The 26,963-nt window shown below is 46.6% G+C and overlaps 1 protein-coding gene across 6 annotated transcripts in view; it reads left to right on the forward strand.

Annotated features, from left to right (window-relative positions):
* The window catches only part of LOC122163709 (gamma-aminobutyric acid receptor subunit alpha-3-like), a 75,969-nt gene extending 49,280 nt beyond the window's left edge, over nt 1-26,689 (forward strand). For 4 of the 6 annotated variants that reach the window (XM_042825151.1, XM_042825150.1, XM_042825152.1 and 1 more), the window contains exons 5-10: nt 2,485-2,705; nt 10,758-10,840; nt 14,264-14,407; nt 15,550-15,702; nt 17,942-18,153; nt 26,192-26,689. In XM_042825151.1, coding sequence (XP_042681085.1) covers nt 2,485-2,705; nt 10,758-10,840; nt 14,264-14,407; nt 15,550-15,702; nt 17,942-18,153; nt 26,192-26,521 — 1,143 coding nt within the window. In that variant the 3' untranslated portion in view covers nt 26,522-26,689. Of the gene's footprint in view, nt 1-2,484; nt 2,706-10,757; nt 10,841-14,263; nt 14,408-15,549; nt 15,703-17,941; nt 18,154-20,713; nt 21,591-26,191 lie in introns of those variants that run through there. The other 2 variants (XM_042825153.1, XM_042825154.1) reach the window with 2 other exon arrangements.
* The last annotated feature ends 274 nt before the right edge of the window (nt 26,690-26,963 follow it).

Below are 26,963 nucleotides of genomic sequence, written 5' to 3' on the forward strand. Positions count from 1 at the left end.
CAGTGCCAGGGGAGGATGGATTCCTCCAACAAACAGTCCCCAGTGCTTGAACCAGAAAGGAGGCAAAGCAGAAAAAAGAAAAAGAGTGAACTGACTGCAGTATTTTGACATGTTCAGGGAAAATTATTAATGAAAAGGCCTGAGGTCTGAATCTAGGCTTGTATTCCCACATCAGTTTGTCTTCTAATTAAAGCAGGACGGTGGAGCATAATTAATAGTGAGCTTTCTCAACAGTGCTTCTTGCAGCCTGGGCTCCATGTGCGCCCCGCTGCACAGGAGCTGCCTGGCCATGGCTGCTCAGCATTTCAGGCTGCCACATGAGGACATCCCATAAGACTGGGACCCTTCTGCAGATGGGATCTGACTACTGGGTCCAGATGATGGGAAGTGCTGGGCTTGGAGAGAGCCGTTGCCTTCTCCAGTTGGGCCAAGCAATGTCCTCCAGCCTCTTGTAGCCCCTCCAAAGAAGGGAAAGTTTAATTTTCTGTGCTCACATGGTTGTGAGCATTTCTTTGGCTGCCTCACCAACAGTCTGGTGGAGAACTAAGTCTCTCTGCAGTGCTAGCTCCACCACACAGCCCCATGTGGCTTTGAAAAGATCAATTCTTCTGGGGTGAAAAGTTAACTTAATGTTGAGTATGAATCTCATCTGAGTTCTCTCCATTTCTCTCACTATCCTGCTGCAGCAGACCCATAATACATTCAGCAATCTTAGCCTGTGGGGAGTATCTGATAATTACTTCCAAGGTGGAGCATATTTGATTAAGGGAGCGTGTATAATGAACTGTGAAGAAGAAATTTGAGGTATTGAAAAGAGGAAGGTATTCTCCGTGATGTGATTCTACAAAATGAATTTAAAATTAGAGAGACAGTTAAAGAATAATAAATTATTTCCCCCGCGCATGCTTTGGTTCCGTGTATTTTACAAACGTGTGGCGAATGTGTTTGAGCGTGCCGTTCTGGTGTTAAATGCTCTCAGGGATGTGTGAGGAAAACCCCATCTCCCCTGGAAGCGTGGGGAGAGCCCCTTCCTCCGCAGGGGTTCCTTTCATCTCAGGAGCAGGGAAGTCCCTCCCTCCCAGCTCACTCTGCCCGATGAGCTGGCTCCGTCCCTCCCACAGCCATTACTCATCGCGATGGAAAGCTGCTCTTGTGCATCGTGATGCAGACACAGACTGTAATTATGATGATGGAGGAGAGGCAGGTAGAGCTGTTGTGCAGCGCGGAGGACAGCAGCTGGTAACGAAATGCGGAGGAGGACGTGTGTGCCTTCTCCAGATGCTCTGAGGGACTTCTTGTCTCATTTTCAATTTGGTTGGGAAAGAAGAGGCTGATGGGACCTGACGTACACCCAAATCTTCAGTTGTGACCTCCTGCAGCTTGGCCTTAGTCCCTGGGAAATTTGGGAAAAAGAAAAGTAATTTCATGCTTTGGATGGAATCAGGAGAAGGACTCAGTTGTCATGTGCTCAGTTACTTCTATAAGGCAGAGAAGAACATACTGTAGAAGCTAGTGTGTTCCTTGGAAGAAATGACCTGGAAATGATGCTCTTGTGGAAAGAAGGGAAAGAATATCTACATGGTATCTCTTTTCTTTGGGAGTGTTTCCTTAGCTTTAATAGGGATGAAGGTTTCTAAATAAGATAGGTTTTATCCCAATAAGTACTTTACCAGACCTACCTCCTATGGCTGGATACAGACTCATTCATTTGGACTAATGACTTTACTGAACTTAGGACCACTAAGGGCGGGTCATCCTCTGTGGAGGGGCAGAATATCCCCTATGAGTAAGAGCCATGGGACCAAAGGGTTCACTCTTTCTCTCTTCATATTTGAACAGAACGGCTCTGTAGCCAAGGAGAGAGGCTGAATTTCTTTACTGAGATGCTTTTGCTTAGCTTCCATCTGCTGCAAAACCTGTAGGTATTTCTGTGACCTATAAGAAAGTGACGTGCAGCAGCTTTTAAATGCTGCTGAGAAGAGCTGCAGGAAAGAAATCACTCACAATGATAAGTTTAGTTGGTTCTGCAGCCTCCAGGAGCCCATAAATAAAGTCTATAAAACTGCAGCGGCAGGGGAAGAACAGCTGGGACAGATTTTCCAAAGGCCCCTTCTCTCTCTGAAAACCTTGGGAACTAATGAGATCCTTTGTTAGCAGGACGAGGCGGGTGTCACAGAGGTGAGCAGTGCAGCAGCTTATGCTGATGGAATCAGGCAGTTCCCTTGAGTGATACAAGCCCAGAAAGGGCATAACGTGGTGTGGCTCAGAGGAATGGCAGCCCATGTGCAAGTGCCACATACTATACTCATTTTGCCTTGGGGTCACCACTGAGCTGTAGGGTTTCTGATGCTCTGGTCTGACTTGTGGCTGTCTGACAGGCTTGTAGATGACCAATGGTCCCCCAGCTTGTATCACTGACTGTGAAGTATTAGAAGTGTTGACAGAAAAGGGTAAGACTCACTTTTCTATCCTTTCTCCACAAAGGAATACACCATTGATGTCTTTTTCCGACAATCCTGGAGAGACGAGAGGCTGAAGTTCGATGGTCCCATGAAGATCCTTCCTCTGAACAACCTGCTGGCAAGCAAGATCTGGACTCCTGATACCTTCTTCCACAATGGGAAGAAATCTGTTGCCCACAACATGACAACACCCAACAAGCTGCTGCGCCTGGTGGATAATGGCACGCTCCTGTACACGATGAGGTGAGTTTGTGGCTCTGGGCCAGGGTATTTCAGGTACACATGCAAGCTATTACGGGACCAAAGGATATGTAACAACTGTGTGGACTCCTACTGGCTGTTAGCATAGCAGTGCTGCTATCCCTTCTATCCTTATTTCTTAGCTTTGTAGCGTCACTGGTCCTCCAGCACATTTGTGCAAGTAGCTTTTTTCTCATCATTCAAGTAGACTTTTTTCTTTTCTGTGATGAGGTGAAAGTATTTAATTCTATAGGTTGAGGAATTTCTTTGCCACTGTGGTTATTTTTGTTCCTGATCTCTGATGGGATATGAAGTCAGGATTTTGGTAATGGTAGGAAACATTAGGAGGGGAGAATTAGATATTCTCCAGCAGCTTGAGAACAGATTTGAATTTGTTCAGCATATTACCCCAGAGCCCTGTGGGGTTTGCTTGTGAGAACAGGGGTTTCTTCCTACTTCGTGGAATCCAAAATCCCAACCTGTCTAGTCAGTGATCATCTCTAGGAAAAAATCACCAGCTTTTAAAAAATGGTCTCCTGCAGAAGTCGCAGTCACAGGGCAGCCAAATGCATCATGAGTCCACAGACTGCCTCATTCTGCTGTGAGCTCCAGCAGTGGGGCCTTCCTTCCACAAATGGGGGGTTGCTGGGAACCATGCTCGGCATCCCTCAAGAACAGGTCTGGTACGTACACTTATCACAGACTGCGACAGGTGGAGGTTGTGTTAAGTATGTGTTCATTCTTGTTGAGAGGTTCCTGTATGCTTGATAGCTATTCACCCATGTAAATAATGTTTGCCACCTTGGAATGATGTGCTAATCCACTTTCCAAGGTAAATAGACCTGTAAGTGAAGCAGCAAGCTACTCATAGATGCACAAAAATGGTACTGAGGTGTTTATGGAAAGGTGTACATTTTTGTCTTAAAAAATTATTTCCTCTGCCTCCACCTTCAAGCCAATCCAGTCTAGTAACATGCTTCTCTGGGGGTTTGGTTGGCTGAGATGCTGTACTTTCACCTCTGCTTTTAAGAACCAGATAGGATTTCATCTCTTCATAGCTGCGCTGGCTGCTGATCTACAGTGTCAGCAAGTTTTACAGCCTACATTGATAAACAATGCTCTGCTTTTGTGCAGCAGCTCTCAGATATGAGCTAATCCCACCAGTGCCCTGGGGGTTTGGGTCTCTGAACATCAGGGATCTCATGTTACCGAGGCAGACGGGGTAAATGAAGAGAGAAGCCCAGTTTGACTTGAGGGCTCAGTTCTGTTCTTGGCTGTCTGACCTGCATGTGGATGACTAACACTCCCCCAGTTTGTATCACTGACTGTACAGTATTAGAGGAGCTACTGGCATAAGGCAGAAAAAAGACCCAATTTCAGGGTTTTTATATCACTTCACTTGTTCTTTATTCAGCAAACAACCATTACCTTCAGCAAGTTTTGTGTGACAGAGAAAGTATTGAATTTGCTCTTCCGTTTGCGGCTGGGCAGATGCCAGCATCACGAGGCTTTTGGGAATGAGCTTCTTGAAGGAAGCGGAGTCACAGGGGCTTTTAAGTAAATTCAGCACATTCTTCAGCTTAGCCCATTCTCATGGAAGGAGGGATGATGAAGGAAGTGTCACCTCTGTGTCTGCTCTTGTCCATCTTAAGTATACGTCTGTGCAAGGTGAAGACCCCACTCAGGTGAGGACCAGATATCTTATCACACACTGTTTTGCCCATCACTGAGAACCATAGTGCATGTGGACCTCCTGCTATCAGGATAGACAAGCTGGGCTGTCAGGGCTGCATGCTGCCTCTGGTCCAGGCAGCCCCTTCCAGGTTCGGTCAAGACTGGAACTTTGCCATGCAGTTTGACTCCTGAGACATATCCTTTACCTTGTACCAGGCAATATCCTTGAGGGATCAGCTCTGCTGATGTGCAATTAGAGATGTGTCTCTTGCTATTTATCCTGCTGTGAAAGCCAACTTCTCTTAGTCAAGGCTTACATTTATGGATGAAGTTGCTCTGGTGGAAGAGAACATCTGACACATGCATCCAGCAAAATTACACCTGAGTGACAATATTTATAACTCCCAGAGAGAGCCTCTTTGTCACTGATCTGAGCTTTGAGGAGTCACACACCTACTGTAGCCGGGCATCCAGAAACTGCCTTTAGTTCCACAATGGGAACACAGCCCACAGCACAGCCTCCTCACAGATCAGTGCAGTGCTACAGTGCAGACATCTGATCCCTGGCTCAGGCTTGGCACCGGGGTGATGAGATGACCTTTGTGATCACAGCACAAAATTGTGTTTCTCTATTCCCTTCCTTCTGGCTGCTGAGCCATGGACAGGGTTACTGATTCCTCAGCCTCTTCCCCGTTGCTCCAGCTGCCTTCGAGGGTGTAGGAAACACAGCCTTACCATGTAGCCCTGCCTCTGCTGTCTTGTTTCTGGAGCTCCTACACGATCTGAGTAGCTCACAAAGCCCAGCTAGGGCCTCAAAGCACTGGTGTCAGAGCTGAGTGCAGCAAACCAGGGATTGTGCATGGATTTACATAAGGCACGGACAAAAACTCAGCTGCTGCAGCAATCTCTGGATGTAATCTCAGCCTCAAATTGTGTGGGGCACATCAATAATGTTCTGGTTCTTCCTGGCCTTGAAACATGAAAACGGAGAAAGCTTGATGCTGTGCCGAAGGGATTCAACTGTGTGAATCCAGGCTTTAAAGAGCTCTTCTGCTCTTCAGAGGGGCTGTCACAGTGGCATGTGGAGGCTTTGTGCTTATTGTCAGAGTGTTTCCCAGACAATATGTGCTCAAGTTATGCACTCAGAGGATGTTTTCTTTAACTGTCGGGCTGACGCATTCAGCTGTGTGCCTCAGGAACCTGTATTGCTAAAGGCAACGTGCACCTGGAAAGGAGAAGTGAAACCTTGGGTGAATTAGGGGCAGAGCAGGAGGGAAAGCAAGTCACAAAGGTGTGCAGGGCACATGCAGTCCTGCTGAGCCATGGCCCTGGATAACAAGCCCCATACCTCACTGCAACATGCTTAGGACTGGTGACAGCCAGTCTGCTGTTTGAAGTCACAGGGTCTTGCAGGGTCACTCCCAGCCAAGCCTTTGTGTTGTCTTTACTGTCTTTACTCTACATGATGGAAGTGCAACCATAATTCTTTGCCAGAGAAGCAGCTCAGACACTACAGAACCAGCTCCTGTGGGCATTTTGGACTATTTGACAGCTCTCTGGCTTCATCCCTCCTTGGCCTTAATTGTAGACAACAGCACAAACAGACCCAAGCAGACCAATGCACACAACTGATTAGATGGGCTGAGGTTTGCAGAGCCAGTTTGAAGCTTTTCCCTTCCAGACTGTTTCCAGAGAGGATCCAAAATAAAAAAAAACGACCTATTTTTCAGGCTTGGTTTTCTGCAGGCTGTCCCAAGAGGGAGAGATCTTCAGAGATCACCTCATCTCCCTGCATTCCTGCCATCACGGGCTGAAATGTCTGGAGGCTGCAGAGTGAATTTGGTGTTTTTCTATCTAGCACAAGGATTCCAGTAGCAACATGGCTTTCAAACTCAAACCTCAGCAATTAAACCTAACCTAGATTTGAGCACAGCCCAAGCCATGAACCACCTATCTGTCCTGACTGTGGTTATTAATGACTCTCCTGGAGGAGAAATCAGGACAAAACTCGAGCAATATCCTCAGCATAAACAAAGTTGGCTTTGCTGTGCAGGGTGCCGTCATGTTTTTGTGCCACGCGTACACCGAAGGATTATTACATTTTGCGTCCCAGAAATTGGACCACGGCTCTCGCTCATCCTGCAGCACGAGGCAGGTAACGACAGGAGCTCTAATGACACATCAAAGGCTTTGCTAAGCTGCCGGTAACCATGAGAACACAGCTGAAGAGGTTTGTTGTACTGCCAGCCCTGGGAGAGGTATGTTTAGCTTGACTCACGCTTCTTGCCATTGTGTTGAGCAGTTCAAAGGGCTTCCCGTGACTTTAAAGAGGAAAACATGGCTTCTCACTGGGTGTTCCATTTTTGGTGCTGCTGTGGCAACAAAGCAGAGGGAAAACACGAGGGGTCTGCACTTCTATTTCCAGACGGTTCTGAACAAGTTATTGCTTGTGGCTGGGACGGAAGAGCCAAAGGATACACCAGCTGGAGGATGTGGTTGCTGGCAGTCTGGCTATTTTTCACTTTCTGGTTAGGCTTTGTGATGGCATTTCTAGGCTCAGATGTCCAGACCTGAACCTGAGTGATGAAGCAAACCTCCGTGGCAAGCTGGTACAGGGTCAGGTGCAAAGATGAGGCTTTCTGCAAAAAACTGTTCTACCCAAATACTGCAGATGCAGTGGTAATTGTCTGGGAAGTGAGATACATTCCTCTTAGTCTGACATTTTGACGTTTCATTAGGCAGAGCATATGGTGCTGAGGAGTCTTCTTCCAGCAACAAGAGGTGGCAGGAAAGGCTGGGGGGGAGGGGGCGGGATGTGGGCACTCTGCTAAGCAGTGATTGATGCCTCAGCTCACCTAAATACTGCTGCTAATTAGTGCTGTGAAAGATGAGCGTGTGCTGGAGAGGGCATGGTGAAGGGGGGTGAAGGATAGCCAAGGGGTGCAGAGGGGTGGGAAGGAGTGAGCAGTGCCCATGGGGTGGTGGAACAGAGCTTCTCAGGGAGCTGGTGCACATGGGGCAAAGGCAGAGGCTTCAGGCCAAGGAGATTATCTGAGAACAGGAATGATGCACTCCTTTTCCCTTCAGCAAGCATTGTCTGTGAACGTGCTGACTTCAGGCTAGCTGAAATTGCTGAACCAGACTCATCTCACTGGGATGATACGGTGTTTTCCTTTTTATTTAATTTCAGGAAACTTAAAAACCCTCCTCCAATTGTGGGCAGTGAAGGTGGAAGATTAGGTTGCTTTTTCAGTAGTTTGTTGATGGATTTATTGTATTTTGTTTTTTCTTACTGACTCAGCTATTAAAACACACTTCAGATGTAAAATGTGATCGCTGTTTTCCCACACAACTAAAGTCATCTAGCACTGTCATAAAGTTGTCTCCTTCCCTTGACAACAGTTGCTTATGTTGGCTGTGGTCTGGATTGGGCAGCAGGGTATGGCCAAGACCAATTTGTGCCCAGATCTACTGCTTCCTGGCCCCCTCTGAGACTCTTTCTGGCTGTTCTGAATGGCACTCAGCCACTGGACTCATAATCTGTGGTCCCTTGAGTTAGTGTTCAGCCTTATCCATAGCCATGGATCACAGCCAAATTCTCATCCAGTACAGTGGATGAAAAAGGCCATTCTGCTTTTGGGGGATTCAGGACACATCAGAAGTGCTGAGCAGGAAGAAAAGTCCTTTGGAAAAGCTGGCTTTGAGAACACCCAGTTAAGAGCCTTTTGAAATAATAAAGCAATTGGTGAAGCCAAAGAAGTATCAGGAGGGTTAAAAGGAAAAGTCTTGTGCGGCCTCCTGAGGGAGACAGGTGGAATGCTAAATTTTGTGCATCAGCATTTCCTTTATGCAAGTGACAATGACAAATAGTAGAAGCAAAAAGTCCTGTGCAGTTGGAAAGGAAACAGAAAGAATGGAGTGATAAAGCTAGTGAGGACATGCTTGCAAGCAATGAAGCTCTCCATCTTCAAGCTGGCACATTTCACGAGAAACAGAATGAGAGGAGCAGAATGACACAAGCAATGTGTGTCTAACCCACACCTTGCTACCAGGTTTTTATACCTGCTTCATGAAGTCTTAATTTTCATCCAGATTGCAAAAAAAGAGACATTAAAGTGAAGGAGCAGTTTGTTGGTAGCATTATTTGGGTCCTCAGAAGGAAATCATTGCACCACTGTGCTCATACGCTTGTCAAGAGCTCTGAATTTGCCTGGGTTTTGTACTTCACCATAAACATCCACTTGTCTCATCTATTGGTCATGGAGTCTACCTGCACAGCTACACTAAACCTATGACTACTTGGCCAGAGTATGCAGCCTTGCATCAACCATAGTTGGGCTGAGAGCCGAACATCTCTGTAAGGGTGTATGGGGCCATGTCCCGCTGATGCTGAGTTAGCTGAGCCTGCCCTGTCTGTGGGAGATGCTGTTTGTATGGTTAATTCTGGGGTGGATGTGCCCGTTGGAGACAGGACAGTAGTACCTGGCACTGAAAAACAGCAGAAATGAGCGTTTACTTTTGTTGAATTACAGAACAGAGAGGTACCATTGACCTACCCTGGGGAGAGATGCAAAAGGTCACAGGAAACCACCTTCCTCATCTGTTTCCATTGCCATGTCATACAAGACTAAGGTGTAGACTGCAATGGGGCCATGTGCCTGTCCTTGCAGAGCTCTCCTAAGGATGGATTTACTGGATTTTATAGCCATTGTGAGTGCTTCTGGGGCTCCTGTTCATGCACTTTGGCCACCCTACTCCAGCGAAATTGTGGCAGCTTCCAGCTCTGCTCCTCCACCTCTTTAGTGCCTCTGCTGGGGATGCCAGCTTCTGCACATCCTCTAAAAGCAGCAAGTGAGACTGTAAATGGGTCCAAAATCAGGTTCCTTCCTTCACCCAGCAGAGCAAACTTCATAGCTGTCAGGGTGTTTCCATGGTACAACAGCCAAAGTGAAGCAGCTCTGCTCACTGCTGCTTCATCCCTGGCACAGAGCTCACTCCTGCCTGTCATCTGCCACGTGCAGTCATCATCACCACAGCCTCTGTCCTCACTGAGTAGTCCTGGAGCCCCACCGGCCCCAGACCGCTTTCCCTCTGCTTGGTTTCCCCACAAAGGTGCCTAGAGTTCTGGGAAGTGTTTGCTTCTGTCCAACAAAATACTTCAATGCCAACTTTAGAAAATAATCCTAATTTTTTTTTTTCTAGAATCATCGATGAAAACAACTGCTCTTTACTTTCCCTTTCTTTTTCTCTCTTTTAAAAAAAGTTTTTTTTTCTTCTTTCTTTGTCTTTATTTCTTGCAGGCAAAATCTGCACCCCTTATTTTTTCTAGGGTTCTAGCCTCAACATTTTCTGTGGAAGGTAACCCCAGCATTTTCTTTTTCTTAGAAGACCATTTTGCAGCTAAAGGAGTATGTCTTGCTGGAATATTTCCATTGTGCCTCTTGACCTGAGTTTTCCACAGGCAACCTTTACCCTTCAGGCTGTGCACTTGTCCTTTGAATCCTTCTCTTGCTTCTGTAAGAGGCTGCTTTTTCTGAGCCATCAGAAGTGGGTCTTTTTTAGACCAAACTGTACCACCAAAGAAGATGGTATTAGAAGTCTCCTGGGAAATCATCTGTTCTGGCTCTCCCTCCTAGTCTGCAGGCTTTTTAATACTTCAAGAAGGAAGAGTTTGGAGCTTCCTTTTTTAGAGCCCTTTATAATGGATCCTTTCATGCCTGGCCCCGTGTTCTGCAGCGTGCTGTGATGATGGCTGCACCACCCTTGTGAGGCTGTTTCCTGACAGGGCATCCCGCTGGGATAAGATGGACGCCTAAAGAGCACAAGTTGTCCTGCAGTCTCACAACAGCCCCAAGATGCATGATTCTGCATCTGCTGTGTGCATCTTCTGCAGTGCCACCACCACTGTCTGGGGACATAAGCTCTGGTGCCCCAAGTGCATGTGGCTCTGATTTTGTTCGGTGTACCTGAAGCACACTGTGGCTTCACTGAATAATCTGAGCTCTCAGCTTCTTCCAGGCCACTGGGAAGAAAAAGCCATGTTAGTTGTCCCTGGGAAGCACTGGCACCAGGCATTAATGAGCTCCTTGTGCACAGTTCATAAGCAAACAAAAGTCCTGGGCTTTGGCAGATTTTCTGATTGCACTGAGTAGATAAACTCAGTCAGTAGGGCTGAGTTCAAAATATGAAATGTGGCCAGCTTGGTGTGCCTGCTGCTCTCAGCAGCTGATGGCCTTCTGCCTAGAGACCCTTAGGTTAGTGACCACATCGAGGCCTTTGTTGCCTTTGATGGATGCAGCGTAAAGATGTCATGGCAGAAGGGCCAGGTGGGATCCACTGCAGCCTGGTATTTCTGATCATGCCTTGTGTTCTGTCTTGTAGGCTAACCATTCATGCAGAGTGCCCCATGCACCTGGAGGACTTCCCAATGGATGTGCACGCTTGCCCGCTGAAATTTGGGAGCTGTAAGTACCTTGATCAGTCTTTATAAGAAGGTGGCTTCAGAAGAAGAACTATCCATCACCTGGCCAGTGCCTTCCAGTGTTTTAGAAATTGTGTTATTAGTTACAGAATAGTTGATGATGGGAACACAACCAAAAATTTGTTTCTGGTATATTGCACAAAATTCCTGTTGTCATCAGAAATGAGCAAGGAACATCGTCAGGCAGCCTGCTCTCAACTGAAGAGCAGGCAGACTAGGAGTCTGAGTCCCAAAACCAACCAAGTCTTGATTTAGGGAAGATTTGCAGTCTGTTGATCACATACAGGTTGCTCCAAGGCTTAAGACTAGCAACTGCTCATCTGCTTGACAAATTATTATCTCCGTGGCTCCTCTGGGTATTTTTGACTGATTTCTCCTCTGAACGTTTGGAGGTCTGACACAAGCAGCTCAGAGAGCTGTCCCTGATTACTGCCAGAATTCAATGAATATTTCGCAAGCGCCCACCTGCGTGGCATCTGAGCTCACCTCTTCTGTTGGAGCAGGATTCAATCAGCGTTTGCACCAGCAAGCTGCCCACAGCTGGAAGCCGCTCCCTGGCAGGAAGCTCAGCATGGCTCGGGTTGGTGAGCAGAAGGGCAGTGCTGCTGCCAGACACATGCTGCTTGCAGGACAGCCGAATTCAGCTCCGTGACCACCAGGGATCCCCACAAGCTGAATGGCTCACTGCCACGGTGGCATCCACCCAGAGAGCACAGGCAGAGAGGAGGAAGGGGATCGGGTACCTGAGGCAGCTCCAGCTCACAGCCCGTACCTCCCCGCTCCTGCCGTGTGCTCCCATCATTGCTGGGCCCAGGTGAGAGAAATGAAACCTCCCTGAAGTACCGCCCACCCTTGGGCACAGGAAGAGCCACCGTCAAATGAGGAAACAGGACAGGCAACTGGAGAATATTTAGGATGTTTATTTCTGGAACTAATCTACTCTGTTCACTTGGAACCTAGGATCTCTATCTGCTATGGCATGAATTGTGCTGATGTCCAACTCGGTCGCCTCCAGCTCCGCTGTTGCTAGCGGCGGGCTCACTGCCCGCTGATGCTGCAGGGCCTCGCCGTCTGTTCGGAGGGCTGCTCACGGGGCCCTCCTCGAAATCCAGCTCTGGTGGGAATGCAGCTGATGCTCTCCTTCGTACGCCAGCGCTCCGCTTGAACCATTTCTGCAGACATGGGTACTCTTTCTTGAAACTGGGGTTGTAGTAGCAGAGCAACTGCAAAATGCAGAGGAGAAGAGTTAGATGCCACCGTTTCCAGATGGCAAAAGACAAAGCTACTTTAAGTAATAATCAGAAATTTTAGGATTGTCAAAGCAGGAAAGCGGGTTTGGAAACCCAAATACCACCAACTTGCAGCCCCCTCAGGTGGGACCGGCCACCAATGCACCTGTCCCGAGAGGTGTCCTATGGGCAGGGGGACTGCGTACCTCACTGCAAACAGACGCGGCTGCGCCTGCTGGGCATTTTGCCCGAGAGGCAGCTGTGGGCAAATCGCTGTCCACAATGAAGAAGCCGTGCAGGTGGAGCTGGCGAACGAAGGCTTTCATGCAGCCGATGCTGAGGTTGTGTAGAGGTCCTGTCCTTCCCAGCACTTCTGTTTTGAAGAGGGTTTCCTCAATCACAATGGTGTTCTCATCGTCGCCCCACCAGATGGACTGGAAGCAGTCGCTGTCCACAATTTTACGGAGCTTTGTTAGAAAGCAGCAGGCCGAGTCATGGGCTTTGCAGGAGCCCTCGGTGGAAAGATCAAGCCGTTGTCTTTTGGCACAGGATTGCTCCTGTGAACCTTGAGAAGTGTCTTCTTCTCGTGTCGGTCCTAAGGCAGCATCCCGAGCTGTTCTTTTACCCCGTCGTTGCGGGACAGAAGAAGCCGGGTCTGCCGAGCCAGCATTTGGAACAGAAACTCCAGGAGTTTCTGATGAAGATGTCTCCATCTTAATTATTAACTGTTTGCGCTGACAGAAATTTCTGTCCGCAGCGGTCTCCCCGGCCAACCAGGGTCGTCCTGCCAGCAGCAGGATGGAGCGCAATGGCAGCCGTGGTGTGAGGCGTGGGGAGTGGGCTGGGATGGTCACAGACGTCACCGTGGTGACCGTGCTGCACGACGGTGACATCACAGACCGGTGACTGTTTGCTGGGGAAATGGGGTGGCGGCATCCTTGTTAATTATGGAGATATGCAAGGAAATGTGATCCAAGCTATTTACGCTACCTAAAGTAGTAGGCAGAAAGAAACCTATAATTTCCCCAAGGAAGACTTTTCCAGCAATGCCTTCATTGGGTCCATTTCTGCAGGAAGTTTGTTTCCCCCTGTGAACCTGACTAGGTCTAGTGTTTCTTCTTCAATCTGCTTCTAGGTGACCGTATACCATCATGAGATGCTCTCAAGTTCTATTAAAGATCCAAAGAACCATTTTGTTTCTGGTTACCTAAGAATACAATCAACAACAAAATAGGAATTGAGAATTTTCCATAGTAGGCCTGATGTGACCCGAGGCAGAGATGTCTTAATACAAGAATCTGGTTGTACATATGAATGAAAAAATTCTTGTTAAAGCGTTTTGCAGATAGTGACCTTTGTTCTTTCGAAGATCAGTACTGCAAAGTGGGTATGGACAGGAAACTTGAGAATTATGAAGTGTCATAGCGCCTGGTAACATGTGATGAAAATTCATTTCTAGATACTGTAGGACTTGCGGCATTGAGAATGTGGCGGTTTTGTTGGGAAAGGGAGTAGCTTTGGGGAGGCAGACTTTTGAACAGAAAGGTGTCATGAAGACCATGATGACCGTGTTGGTTTTTGAGAAGTGTTGGGCAAACTGGACGGAGAGTGGATCTTCCAGATCCCTGGAAGGTTGCCCTTGCTCTGAGCCTAGTACTGCCGCTTACAGCAGTGCAGTAGCCCTGCCGGCTGTCCCTGTTGCAGTGTGGTGTCAAGCTCTGCTCAGCAGTGCTCTCCCTCACTGCCAGGAGGGCTGCCTGCATTCTGGCAAGCACGGGATCATGCAGTGGAAAAAGCAGATTGGTGGAAGGGCACACCCCCTCTGGAGCTGTGAGGCTTGGAGAGAGTTCTCCTGAAGGTAAATGCTTTTAATTTTTACTTTTAATTGAAGCAACAAAAATATCAACCCTATCTGTGTGTTAGCTGTCTTCACAGCCACTCCCAGCTGGTCTGTCACAGTCTTCGTCAGATCACGGTGGGGCTTTCCCAAAACTGTAGCTCCCTTTGGCTCATTTGATTAGCAGCTGCTGAACTGCTTTGGTCTCTGGCCATGCTTGGCTGTGCTCAGCCATGTGGCTCTGAGGAATGCATTGCAAGGATTAGTTTGGCCACAGGCTCATTTTGGTGTATTTTAGGTCAGCCAGAAGCATGAGCTCATTCTTCTTTTTCCTCCACAGATGCCTACACAAAAACAGAGGTAATCTACACCTGGACCCTGGGGAAGGATAAATCTGTGGAAGTAGCAAAGGGTGGATCTCGCCTGAACCAGTATGACCTGCTGGGCCATGTTGTTGGGACAGAGATGGTTCGATCCAGCACAGGTACTTGTGGGACCATATGATGCACAGGTTGAGAACACTGTAAGGCAAGATGGACCCATAGGCTTTGAATGCCACAATTTGGCATAATAATAGTAGTAGGACCTGCAGGCTGCGAGCACCGTGGTGCTGTTGGAGAATGTAGCTGGGAACATCTGGGGCAGTTACTATAAGGCAGTAAGTTGTTTAGCTTTTAGTGCTTTCACCCATACTCTGTAGAAATGATGTGTTGTGTGGAAAATTTGCCCCATTTTGTCCAGCTAGTCCTTGGTACTGCAGATTCATTTGTCTTGGATCCCTTTTCAGCCCCTCAGGAGAGCATTGCAGGCAGGGGAGGCAAGTGGAACATGATGATGTGTGATTTTCACTGCATCTGCTTACACAAATATTATCGTAGCTAATAGAAGATTCTCCCAAACAATTGCTTCCTCTGATTAATGACCAATATTAATCATCTTTCTCTCCCATCTGCTCCTCCTCCCTTTCCCTCTGAATTCAGGTACCAATAGCTTCTGTTATCTTGTGTGTTTCTCTCATTTCTCCCGTTTTCTGTGCTTTTTTTTTTTTTTCCTTCTGCTGTATGCACCAGTAGTTCTCTCATTTGAGAATATTTCCTCTCTGGTGCACTTGATTTTAATAGTGTCTGTCTGTAACAACTCGTATCACCTCCCTTGGGGAAACGTACGGAGTCCAGGGGACTAAATGTCATCATATCTGGCCCATCTCTCTACTTAAGTTGTAGTAAAATGTACAGATGAATAACCTGAAATGGCAAGAAAGCTGCTAAAGGCTCTTGTGTGTAATGACTTAGCAGAGCCATACTCACAACAAAAAGGCACAATAACCCAGCAAAATATCCAAAGCCTTGGTGCATTTCTTTGAGAGGATGAATAGGGCACTGAGGGAAAATAGAGACAGCTGCTCTTTTGGTCTACAGCCCAGACCTTGAACCACAGAACTTGCCCTATTTTCTGAGATCATTAAAGTGAGGAAAAGCAGAATATTTTCAGGCTTGTCACAGAAAACCTAAGAGTTTGCAGGTTCACTCAACACAGACCTTTATTGCTTCAGAGATGGGCTAGCACTCAGTTGGCCCATCCTGGAACACCCAGTGGATCTGTGCCTCTAACTGGTTATTTCCCTAGGGGAGTATGTTGTCATGACCACGCACTTTCACCTCAAGAGGAAGATCGGGTACTTCGTCATCCAGACCTACCTGCCCTGCATCATGACTGTAATCCTGTCCCAGGTCTCCTTCTGGTTGAACAGGGAATCTGTCCCCGCCAGAACAGTTTTTGGTGAGTCTGTGAGCATGGGGCTCCCCAGACAGGCTGGAGAGAGAGGTAAATGATGGGAATTAGCCCTTTGTCTAGATTCATAGGGCAGAACAATTTGGTACATGCAACAGACTATCTGCCTCCAATATCCCTTTGGCAGATGAACAAGTTCAGTGCCCACTGGAGCCAGCTCCCCTTGCCCGAGTGACCTGGGGGTTTCCAGGGTGTTGGCCTGGGCTGATGGGGCTGGTGGCATCTGTGGTTCAAACACCAGTGTCCACACCCACAGAGAGGAAGATAAGGCAGTGTATAGGCTGCTGCCTTCCAGGGAGTTTCTGACTTCGACTCCAGTGGATGGTTTCTCCTTCCATAGGATGCCTTATTAATACACAGCAGGCAGAAAAACCCAAATTATCGAGAATCCCAATTTCCAGCACGCATTGGCTGCCATGAGTTGAGTCAGCATTTTCTGCTTGGAGCAGGTCTCAGCAGGGGAAAAGAGCCAATGGGAAAATAAGGAAACGGGCTCCAGGGGATGGCTGAGAAACAAGAAGGAAGGACCAGCCATCAATGCTAGTCTTCTCCAATCTCCAATTCGCTGGCATTGATGAAGCTGATGTCCATTTCTCAGAATAGCTCTTAGTGTCTTCCTAGTGCTTCTTCCACTATATCACTGCAAAAAATACTCCTCTCCATGTTTTGCTACAAGCCAAGTCATAAATATTAACAGTAATCAAGGTATTGATCATCTAATTATATGTATTTGACTGTGTCTGCTTATCTGTATTGGCTTTTGAGTTGAGGAGAGGATAGATACATGGGGAGGCAGTTAATGCACTACCTTTGAAGTTGCTAATGTGCCCCTGGTCAGACCTCCATGTAACAGGCTCCTGAGCTGAGGCAGTATAACTACATGGTAAATATATTATTATTTTCTTCAACTGGTTTCAGATTCCTTCTCTGAGGCAAAGTCTCAGGCATTGCACTTACATTAATAGCTTTCACAAATATATAACAGAACTGCTCTGTGCTTTTCTGCCAAGACTTTAAGTTCAGGATTTACACCTCATGCACATAAACCCCCTGCTGTACCCCGCTGCCTGGGGGCAGGCAGAGCCCTGGTGCTGGAACACCATCCCAGGCATCTGTCCTTATACCCTGATCTGCTGATGCCAGAAGGAATGTTTCCTGGAAATAACAGTGCCCTGCAGATACAGCCTAACAGAGCATACTGCACAAAAGTCACCAAACAGAGAAGAGGTTTATATCTTACCACTAGCTCATCTTTGACAGAGAGTGGTGTGGTTTCCAACATCTCAAAGCTCAGACAGATATCACAAGAAAACGGGACCAGCGCCTGCATGAAGAAATGCACTGATAAGCTTTTCCAACTCACCTTCCTGTGAATCATTTGCAATTTGCCCCTCCAGAGCCAACACCCAGGTACCACAGCTTGTCTGTGCCCCAGGTGGGCTCCCACATCTGCACCAGCTCAGGGTGTGTCTGCTCTCCTCTCCCAGTGCCTGGGGCAAGATCTTCCCTGAGGATATTTGATTCCCTTTTGTGTTATCCTGATTTTTGCAATTAAAAAGGTTTCTTCAAGTAGCAACTAGGATTCAGCTAGGAAAGAGCTGATTGAAAAATTAAAAGCTACCTTTGTGAAAAATGTCTGAGCTCCCAAATTGCTTTGCTTTGCTATTAAGAAAATAATGAGAGTTCCAGTTGTTTATTCTTTTTTTTCCTCTCTGAAAGTATTGCCAACAATATTATTGAAATTCTTCAATTACCAGAAGTATAGCTTAAGGGAAGTGAAATTTAGTCAATATTTTTATAATGTTTTTAATGCATTTTTAATTGAAAAGCATATTATTGGAGAAAATGGATAGCAGTGGCTGCTTGCTTTAATGAAAAAAGCTTTAAAAGGCATTTTGCTGCAGATCGTTTTATAAGATAAATCCTAGTGACACTCATTCTGGCATGTTGGGCCACTGATGTGTGCCTGGCCGTGTAGGCAGGACCCGCAGTCCCAGTGTCCATCCGCTTGGGCTCCTGCCTACAGTTCTTGTCTCTTTGTTCATGCGTGTGGTGGACAGAATCTCCCCGTTTCTGTGGAGACAAACATATCCGTGGGCCAGTGTAACCCATGACAAGTTTTCTTGCTGACTCTTTCCTAGGAAGGACAGAGGACAAGCATGCTAGGGATGGGTGACTGCAAGTGCGCGGTCTGACAGCATCCTCATCTTCTGCTGTGTTTCCACAGGTGTCACCACTGTGCTCACCATGACCACGCTAAGCATCAGCGCAAGAAACTCGTTACCTAAAGTGGCGTACGCGACGGCCATGGACTGGTTCATAGCCGTCTGTTATGCCTTTGTGTTTTCTGCGCTGATTGAATTTGCCACTGTCAACTACTTCACCAAGCGCAGCTGGGCTTGGGATGGCAAGAAGGTGTTGGAGGCCCAGGAGATGAAGGTGAGCCCCGTGGCCAAGGCCAGGGTGGAGTGACAGAGAAAGAAACGCTGCACAAGAGAGCTGCGCTGGGACCAGGAGTGGGTAGCATGCAGCTCCACAGCACTTCAGGAGGCTGGATGCTACTTACTGGGGTCCCCAGTTCAGGCCTTGACTGGAGCGGTTCTTGAGTTGTGATGGAGGAGGGCTGGTCATTGTGCTTAGATGGAGAAAAACACCCAGATTGAATAGCTCGCTTTTCCCTCTGTCCTTCTGCATGACCATTTGCCAGGGGAAAAGGAAATGCATGCATGTTGTGGTCTTGCTCCACTGGTGATCTCCTTTCTCTGTCTCTATCTATCCCGCTGTATATTGCCTGCATGCTGCACAAACACACATATACCACGGGATACCAACCTTGCTGTGTCCCTGCAGTGGGTACCCCTTGCTGTAGGTCTCCCTCCACATGGACAAGCATGGTGCAGCAGTGGGGAGCTCCTAGTACTCGTGTTATTGACCACAGCTGTTGCTTTGTAAGCTTGGGCAAAGAGGGTGGGTGGGAAGCAAGCAATCGGAAACAGCTACTGGCTGCAAATTAGTGCCTGGCATCACCCACGTTTTCCCTTCAGCCTCTCTGGTAGCATCCTTCCTGACAGCCATCACCATTCCTGCCCAATCCCCCTCCCTCCTCACTGACTTAATCTCAGCTGTGCAGAGAAATCGCTTACTGTAGCATGCTGCTCCTTGCTTGTATTTATTGAATCAATTTGAAAATCATATTTGTCCTTGTTCTTGGTTCTGGAGCCTCTATATTTTTCTCCTTTGCATTTTAATGTGTTGTTTATAATTGTGAAGCTCTACCTGGCAGAATTGCATTAACTTTTAGGAGGACAACAGTCAGTCTTCTCGCTGGTATGGAGGTCCCAGCAAGAGGACAGAGGCCTTATGGAGAACCACAGCCATCACTGGGTGCTGAATGCCTTTGTCTTGTATTTCTTGGACTCTCCATCTGCTTATGCAGCTATGGTCTGAGCACCAGACTCATGGCAGAAAGGCTCCAGAGGAGGCCTGCTGGTGGTCTTCCACCTCCATCATATACAATAACTGGGTCTCTAGAGATGGGAGGAACTTTTGTCAGAGATAAGAGGAACTTTTCTGGGGTCATTGGCATGCGCAAAGAATCAAGCAGGTTCTCAAAGCAGCTGTGCCCCTTTCAGTGCAAAGTCAGGATTCACACAGATGTGCGCAATTTGTGTGAATTGAGCACAGTCAAAAAAGCAGCAAGGGCTCCAAAGTTTTTGATTCATCATAAAAGTGGCACTCTCCTCAATTTATTTATTGACCTGACGCTGTCAAAGTAATCATGCTGAAACAATAGGGTGAAAGTGTTTGCACATATGGTAATTGAACAAGAAAACAATGCAGGACCAGAAATGTTTCAGAGGGAGCAGTCCTTGTGAGAGTTTGCTGTCAGATGAAGAATCAGGAAGGACTCCAAATCTATAGGTGCTTTTTCAAGCCAACCCTATTCCTTACCTGATCCAAAGTCAGACAGCTCACTCTCTCCTGGTCTCTGCAGCTCAGAAGCTCCGACTGCCCCATTCTCTCCATCACAATTTTATATATGTGCTACAAATAGTCACATCTGACAGCACTCCTTGAAGGAGAATTCCCTGACCAGCTGTGGACTTTTGGAGAGCTTGTGAATATGATGCGTCACCATATTTGCTTTCATCTTTATTCTACTGAATATTTCCAAGCAGTGAATTTGCTACAGAATGAAGGTGCCTTGTTGGCCCAGCTCCAGCCTTTAATTAGCTCTTCTTGAAACAATTGACAAGCCAGGTGGTTGAAACCACAAAAGAAAGAGGAGGTAAAAAAAAAACTATTGGCGTTTTTAAGCATTGGTACGAGGAGTAAAACTGTCAGTGACAAGCCCACGCTGAGCTCTGGTCTCTGGAGAGCCTTCCCCCAGCCAAAGAAAGTGTTCTTCATTGATGGGATAGCAAGGATCCTCACTCAGTCCAGGTTTGATTGTTTCCTTGCGTGGATGCGAGCAAAATCAATAGGTGTCAGCCCTGCTCTCACCTTAAATGCAGGCACAGCAGCAATGCTTCTCTTCTGATTTAAAATAAATCAGTGCCTTGCAAAAGCTGCTGGTTGCTGACAGGTGCTCCAGAACTTCCAGTTTCTCAGGGCTCATCCTGTTCTTTCTTTCTCTTCTTTGTCCATTCCATCAATTTAGAGGGAGAATTCTGTGGGGAAAAGCAAGTTTTGGGGTGTATAATATAAATGGTGGGCTGATCTTGGTGAGTCACTGATCTCTACATCATAAATGATCATGCTGTGGCTACAACCACAGTTGGGTTTTGATTCTGGCTGGGAGCTACTCTGCACATACTCTGCAGTCCTTCTCTCATGCAAATCAGACAGATACCGCCATTGATCTCACAAAAAAATTCTTTTAATGCACACTTTAATATGATTTGACTAATACTTCTTGGGCCCAAATATTTTCCAAGCTTTTCCTGTCCTCTACTACTACTTTTTCATTGTAGATGATTCTGTATTTTTGTGTGCATAGCAGCTTCAACCAACGTAGAGGTGCCAATTGAACTGGAAGGAGTATCTGAATCCAATGCAGAAAACTTCTTTATTAGGGATGAATTTTAAGAAAACATCACTGGGAAGAAGATAGAAAACGACAGTAGCTGGAGAGAAGTGAAAGGCCAAAGAGATTGGCTCCAGTAGTCAGTGAAACTCCCTATCTCCAGCATCCGTAAAGAATCTTGCTAAAAGGACCCACAAATATGTACAAATATGCTCCAGGACAGAGGGACTGTGTATGAGGCCCTGCTGCACTGCATCCATCTCAGCCATGGGGGTGGCTGTCTTTGGAGCCAACAAGGTCTCAGGAAGCTGAGAGAGGCAACCCTTAATGGTGATTTCTCCATTGGAAACTCATGAACGCTGTCATCTCTCCCTCATGTTGGAGCATACTTGGAAGACAGTAGCCTAAACTTATTTCCACTGGCATGTCACAGCTGTGCATAAAGTCCATTTTAGCTCTGTATCTGTGCAATGCTCTGCAGTGATGCTTGGTGGAAAGACACAATAAAAACAATTCAATTAGCTGCACTCAGACACGTGACAACAAGTAAGAATACACTTCAAATGGAGTGAAGCCAAGCTTTTTGTCCAGCCTACCCTTTAGCAATTCTAAGTCTGCCCCTTGACCATGGTCATCTGAGAATCATTAGTTTTTCCCCTTTGTTTCTTTCTACCCATGGCATCTTTGTTTCAGTTCCCTCCTTCCAATAGAGGAAGAACAAAATTTCATAGGCCTCCATCTTCAACCAATTTACAGACTCACAGAGTGGTTCAGACCCATCTCTTTTTTTTCTTTTTCTGCTTAGTTATGATAAATATGTTTTCGATGGGACTTTTTCCTTTTCACTGCAGCCCATGTCTCCTTCTTTGTCCTACCACATTCACACGTGACCTGTGGCTCCTCACAGTACTGCAGGTGATTCATGTTTTCAGCATCTTCACTAGACTCCACACATCATTCTTCCACACCATTTCACCCTCTTTCTCTCAACACTATCCACGTGGCATATTGGGCTGACCAAACTTCTGAGCCTTTGTCTGCAGATCCAGAAATCATAAAATCATCAATCAGTCACATGTAATCAGAATGAAGGCAAGATGGGAGAGGTGAGTGATGCACCACAAATACTGTGTTCGTTTTTAGGTTCAGTTTCTCTCATTACAGGAAAGACACTGAGTTGCTGAAGTGCATTCAGAGAAGAGCAGTGAAGCTGCTGACGGGACTGGAAGACAAAATGTTTGAGAAATGGCTGAAGGAACTGGGGTCGTTTAGTCTGCAGAAAAAGAGGTTGAGAGGAATCCTAGCTGCTTTTTCTAGTTAGCTGAGAGGAGGTTGTAGTGAGATGAGTGTCGATCTCTTTTTTTCAGGTGACAAGTGCTAGAATGCAAGGAAACATCCTCTAGTTGCACCAGGGGAAGTTTAGATTGCATGTCAGGAAGCATTTCTTAAGGGAAAGGATGGTTAGACATAAAATAGGCTGCCCAGGGCTGTGGTGGAGTCGCCATCACTGAATGTATTTAGGAGATGTGTGGATGTGGTGCTTAGGGACATGGCTCAGCTGTGGACTCGTAGTGGAAGGCTGATGGTTAGAGTTGATGATTGTAAGGGTATTTTCCAGTGTAAATGATTCTGTGATGCCAGGGGTCACACCAGCAGGTGACAGTATCCTGACTTCAACATAGACTGCTTGTCAGTGCAATATTACATTGCCACAAGCCCTTATCTCTTCTCAGTCTGTGGACATCTCAATGTAAAACACCTCATTCCTCAGGCACAATCAAGGTTCTGGCACACTCCAGAGGGGAGCTATGGCTGGCATGAGGGAGAGGTGCCGTGTTTGCTGGAACATCAATTGCAGTTATAGAGTACAAATATGCTCCAGACTGGGGCTACTTGGAGGCATTAAGATGACTTTTCTCTGCAATAGCAGGAGGCAAATACATTGCATTTCTCCAGTAAAATCCGTGACCCAGAGGCGATGGTGACTCTCAGTGTCCCATCAGGGCAAGAATGCTTCCAACCCAAACTTCTAAGCAGGGAGCAGCTGCAGAGAGCTAAGTCTCCAACAGGTCATCAGCAGAACCAATAATTCCCACAATTGCAGGGCTTTATCCTTTAGCTCCTCAATAGAGGGCCTGGGAGACAAGAATATCTGACAGCTGCCATTGTAATCCAGCGTGTGTATTTGTGGAAGAACTTGTCAGACTACAGTATCCAGGGAACATGTTTATCTTTAGACCAGGTTTCACAGCTTTTCCCTCAAGACAGCAGCTCAGACTTGGTCTCCCAGAGCCCAAACTGGGCCACAGAATCAGTAAAAGCTTTTCAGCATAGATGTGTTAACTAGGACAAGTTTTCAAATGCAAATGTGGGGTTTCCTCCTGTTTTTCTATTCTTCTTCTGTTCCAGTCTGACATGAAACTCCTTGCAGATAAGTATGCAGGGGGAAAGCGGAGGGCTACTTTGCAGCTGATAAGCACATTTTGCTTTGTTTAATTATCAAAATCTTGCCTGAAACACTTATTTACAAAATGCAATTTAGTGACTTCAGGCTGAACCATTCCTTCCCATATCTCAGGAGCCTGTTTTCTCACATGTGTGCCTTGATGGGAAGCTGGTACCCTGGAGGTTTAGCAAAGGCTCCCAGCTCTGTCCAGAGCAGAAGATAGCTGTGGACAACTGGAAAAAGTCACTCTAAAAGTTCTGGAGCAGAAAAGCTAGCCAAGGCTGAGAATGTCATGTCACTTACAGACATCTTATTCATGTAATGTGGCTGATTAGTACTCAAATAATCACAGTGCACTTCAAATTACATTCTGCAAACAAGTGTTTTTCATTTCATTACTGATTATTAATTATTGTATTGCCTCCAGTAGCTATGTTATTAACTAATCGTACTAAAACATATTTGAATGCTTTAGAAAGTAGAGCACCTTTTGTCCTTCATTTGCTTCTTGTCAGCTCTTTAGCAGGAAAAGTTCACCTCCTGTATAGAGGGTAAAGGCTGACATGGTTCCAACAATTGCGGGAATCAGTCACTCAGTTAATCATTAAAGATCATAACAACCTCTTCCACATTATCCATAAAGGAGTATGAATACGGTCTGATCAGTGGTTTAGTCTGATCTGGACACTAAAGACCTCATTCTAACAGCAGGTTAATTTCTGTAATTGCTGTAATTACTGTGAGGCTGCAGTCTGAGCTACGGTGTTATTGGAGAGGGATTTAAAGATTGCACAGAAGTCTGCTTTTTCTAAGATAACCAGAAATATTCCTGGTGGCTGTGGATGCATTTACAACAGAACTGCAGCCTGAAACTAAAACCCTTGGAGCATCTCTACAGGACGGATGGTCAATCTGCCTTTCCAGTTCCCTGTGCTACCCAGAGGTACTGCCTGCTACTGGTTCCCAGGCGGGGAGGCTGAGATGAACATGTCCTGCTGGCTGTTTGCTCTCCCCTTCTCCTGGCTGTCATGTTGCACATGGCTCCCATGTGCTTACATGCAAGACCGTACCAAGCAATTCTAGGGAATGGTTGGATGGGCCTAATCTTGTGTTCCAGTTGTTTTTGAATAGAAGATGAGATCCAAAATCACACTTTATTCTGAGTTTACATTTTAGATTCCCACTCTGATTCATTGCTGTGTCTAGCTCTGACTCTGGGTGTCATTACAGTGGACACCATATGGATGCACAGAGGTGCTGGGATGTGTAGGATGTCTGATGTCTGCACATGAACAGATTTCATTCAGTGGGCTTTTCCCAATAGATTTGAATTGTCTCATACACTATAGCCTATAGTGCATCTGGTCCCAAGTCCCTGTCAGTAACAGAAAGATCTCCAGAGTAGGGGAAACATCCATCATTATTTCTAGCTCTATCTTCCTGTCCACTCATCTTCACTAACACTGGAATTTTCTGCCTTAAGCATTCTCCTTCATCCTTCAACACGTTACATCAAACACGTAAGTGCATCCTTTCCGTTTCTTATAGAAGCTCTCCACCCTTCAGCACAGACAGCATTGATGTCCCTGCAGCCCGTGGCAGGGCTGTACTTATCTGCCTTGATTTGCAGCAATCCTTAGATATGAAGGCAAGATGAAAGTGAGTAAGGGCTGACAACAGCAGGACTAGGGGAAATGGATCGAAGTTGAAGGAGGGAAGATTTAGGTTGGATGTTAGGGGGAAGTTCTATACAAGGAGAGTGGTTAGGCCCTGGAACGGGCTGCCCAGGGAGGTTGTGGATGCCCCGTCCTTGGATGTGTTTAAGGCCAGGTTGGACGGGGTCCTGGGCAACCTGATCTGAATGTGTGTGTTTGGTGGCCCTGCTAGGCAGGGGGGTTGGAACTACATGATCCTTGAGGTCCCTTCCAACCCGGGTGATTCTGTGATTCTGTGATTCTGTGATTCTGTGAAAGGTTTCTCTCTACTCCTATAGCATCTGAAATCCTCAAATCCAGGGCTATGGCAAACGCTTCCTGTTGGCTCTATATCGTACTTAGGAGGCCATGCAATGCCCTAAGGAATCCCAGAGGCATTTTGGACATCATGATGTCCTTGTGAAATACGCAGGCCACCAAGGCAGTGTAAGATAGAGCCTTTTAGGATCATGGTTCAAAAATACTGCAGTGCAGTCAGACACATTATTAAGGCCACTGGCTTCCTGCTTAAAAACAAAACAAAACAAAACAACAACAAAACAAAAAAACCATAATTGTCAATGGATGTTTCTTTTTCTCACCTGATTTGGGAAACAGACTGGCAAAGCAGAAAATCAAGTTATTCTCCTAGGATGACCACAGTGGTTCTCATTCCTTTCTAAAGAGTGCATTCCTGATTCATCTCTCCATGGCTGAACCTTAAATGCAACAGAAAACAGAACCCAACTGAGGTAGAAATCAAGGAGTTTGTATATAGTTTGAGCTTGCCTTCACTTCTACTGACCTGGCAATATGCAATATAGACTTGGCAGCACTCAGTTAACCAAAGCAAAGGATCACCCATCTTGGGCAGATCTTGCTGAAGTGCAGCTGCACACAACTTCACATATCACGGCCCTGATGTAAGGAACTGCAAGGAGGCCACAAACATAGCTGTGTGGCTACAGTTATAGGACCTGAAACCAGACCTAGCACCTAGCTGCTAGGCCAGGACTTCTTTGTACTCCATGCTTCATGCCAGGCTTACACAGATCAGGTGATGTAATTGAAGGAGATGTGGTCCAGCACATCCCTCTGCTCCAGCAGCCCTTGTGGCAGATGTCACAAGTTCTGGTCACCTTCTCACCACATTCTCCTTCCTTCCACAATGCTGCCTTCTCAGTCTCTTGCTCCTTGCATCCTTTCCCACCTTCTCAACCAGTCAGGCAAGTGAACTCAGAGGACAAAATGTTCTCTGTGCAATTCTACAGTCACTTCATCTCTGTTATGTTCTTCTTCCACCTTCCCTAGAAAAAAGAGCCAGTGGCACTAGCGAAGAAAACCAACAACACCTACAACATAGTTGGCACCACATATCCCCTCAACATTGCCAAGGACCCTGGCCTGCCCACCATCTCCAAGAGTGCTGCTGCCACTGCTACTGCCACCAACGTACCCCCCAAGATGCCCCGCTTAGAGGAGAAGTTCCCAGAGAGTAAGAAGACGTACAACAGCGTCAGCAAGGTAGACAAGATGTCCCGCATCGTCTTTCCAGTCCTCTTTGCCATTTTCAACTTGGTCTACTGGGCCACCTACGTAAACCGGGAGTCAGCTATCAAAGGAATGATCCCCAAACAATAAAACGAATCAAACAAACCTTCCATCAGTGAGCACCATCCAGGCAGGAATTCTCCAGGGCTTTCTTCTTTTCCTGTTTTGTTTAATTATTTTTGTTCATTTGAAATTAATACTATTATTACTATTAGACCATTCTTTTACAATGTCAACAAAACTGTGATTTTAATTTAATCCTGTATATGTCTATTTTTGTTTTACTTTGATGATAAAAGGAAAGGAAAAGGATCATAACAAGTTGTGCCTCTGACATCGTGAGTCTGATGTCCCCCATCTGTCCAAGTCACCCTGCGCTTCCATCTCTCCCACTTCCTGCCATCTGCATGATCTGCACAACACTGCCATCCCATGCTCCACTCCACTGGGGGCTGCTACTATTGCCTCCCTCCTCTTCTGTGATGGACTGCCCTAGCGTGATGGATTCTCCTAGTGGCTTGGACTCAAGGAC

The sequence above is a fragment of the Centrocercus urophasianus genome, unplaced genomic scaffold, assembly GCF_019232065.1.
Source record: "Centrocercus urophasianus isolate 14NV4802_14NV808 unplaced genomic scaffold, USGS_Curo_1.0 seq_24, whole genome shotgun sequence".
Lineage (NCBI taxonomy): Eukaryota > Metazoa > Chordata > Aves > Galliformes > Phasianidae > Centrocercus > Centrocercus urophasianus.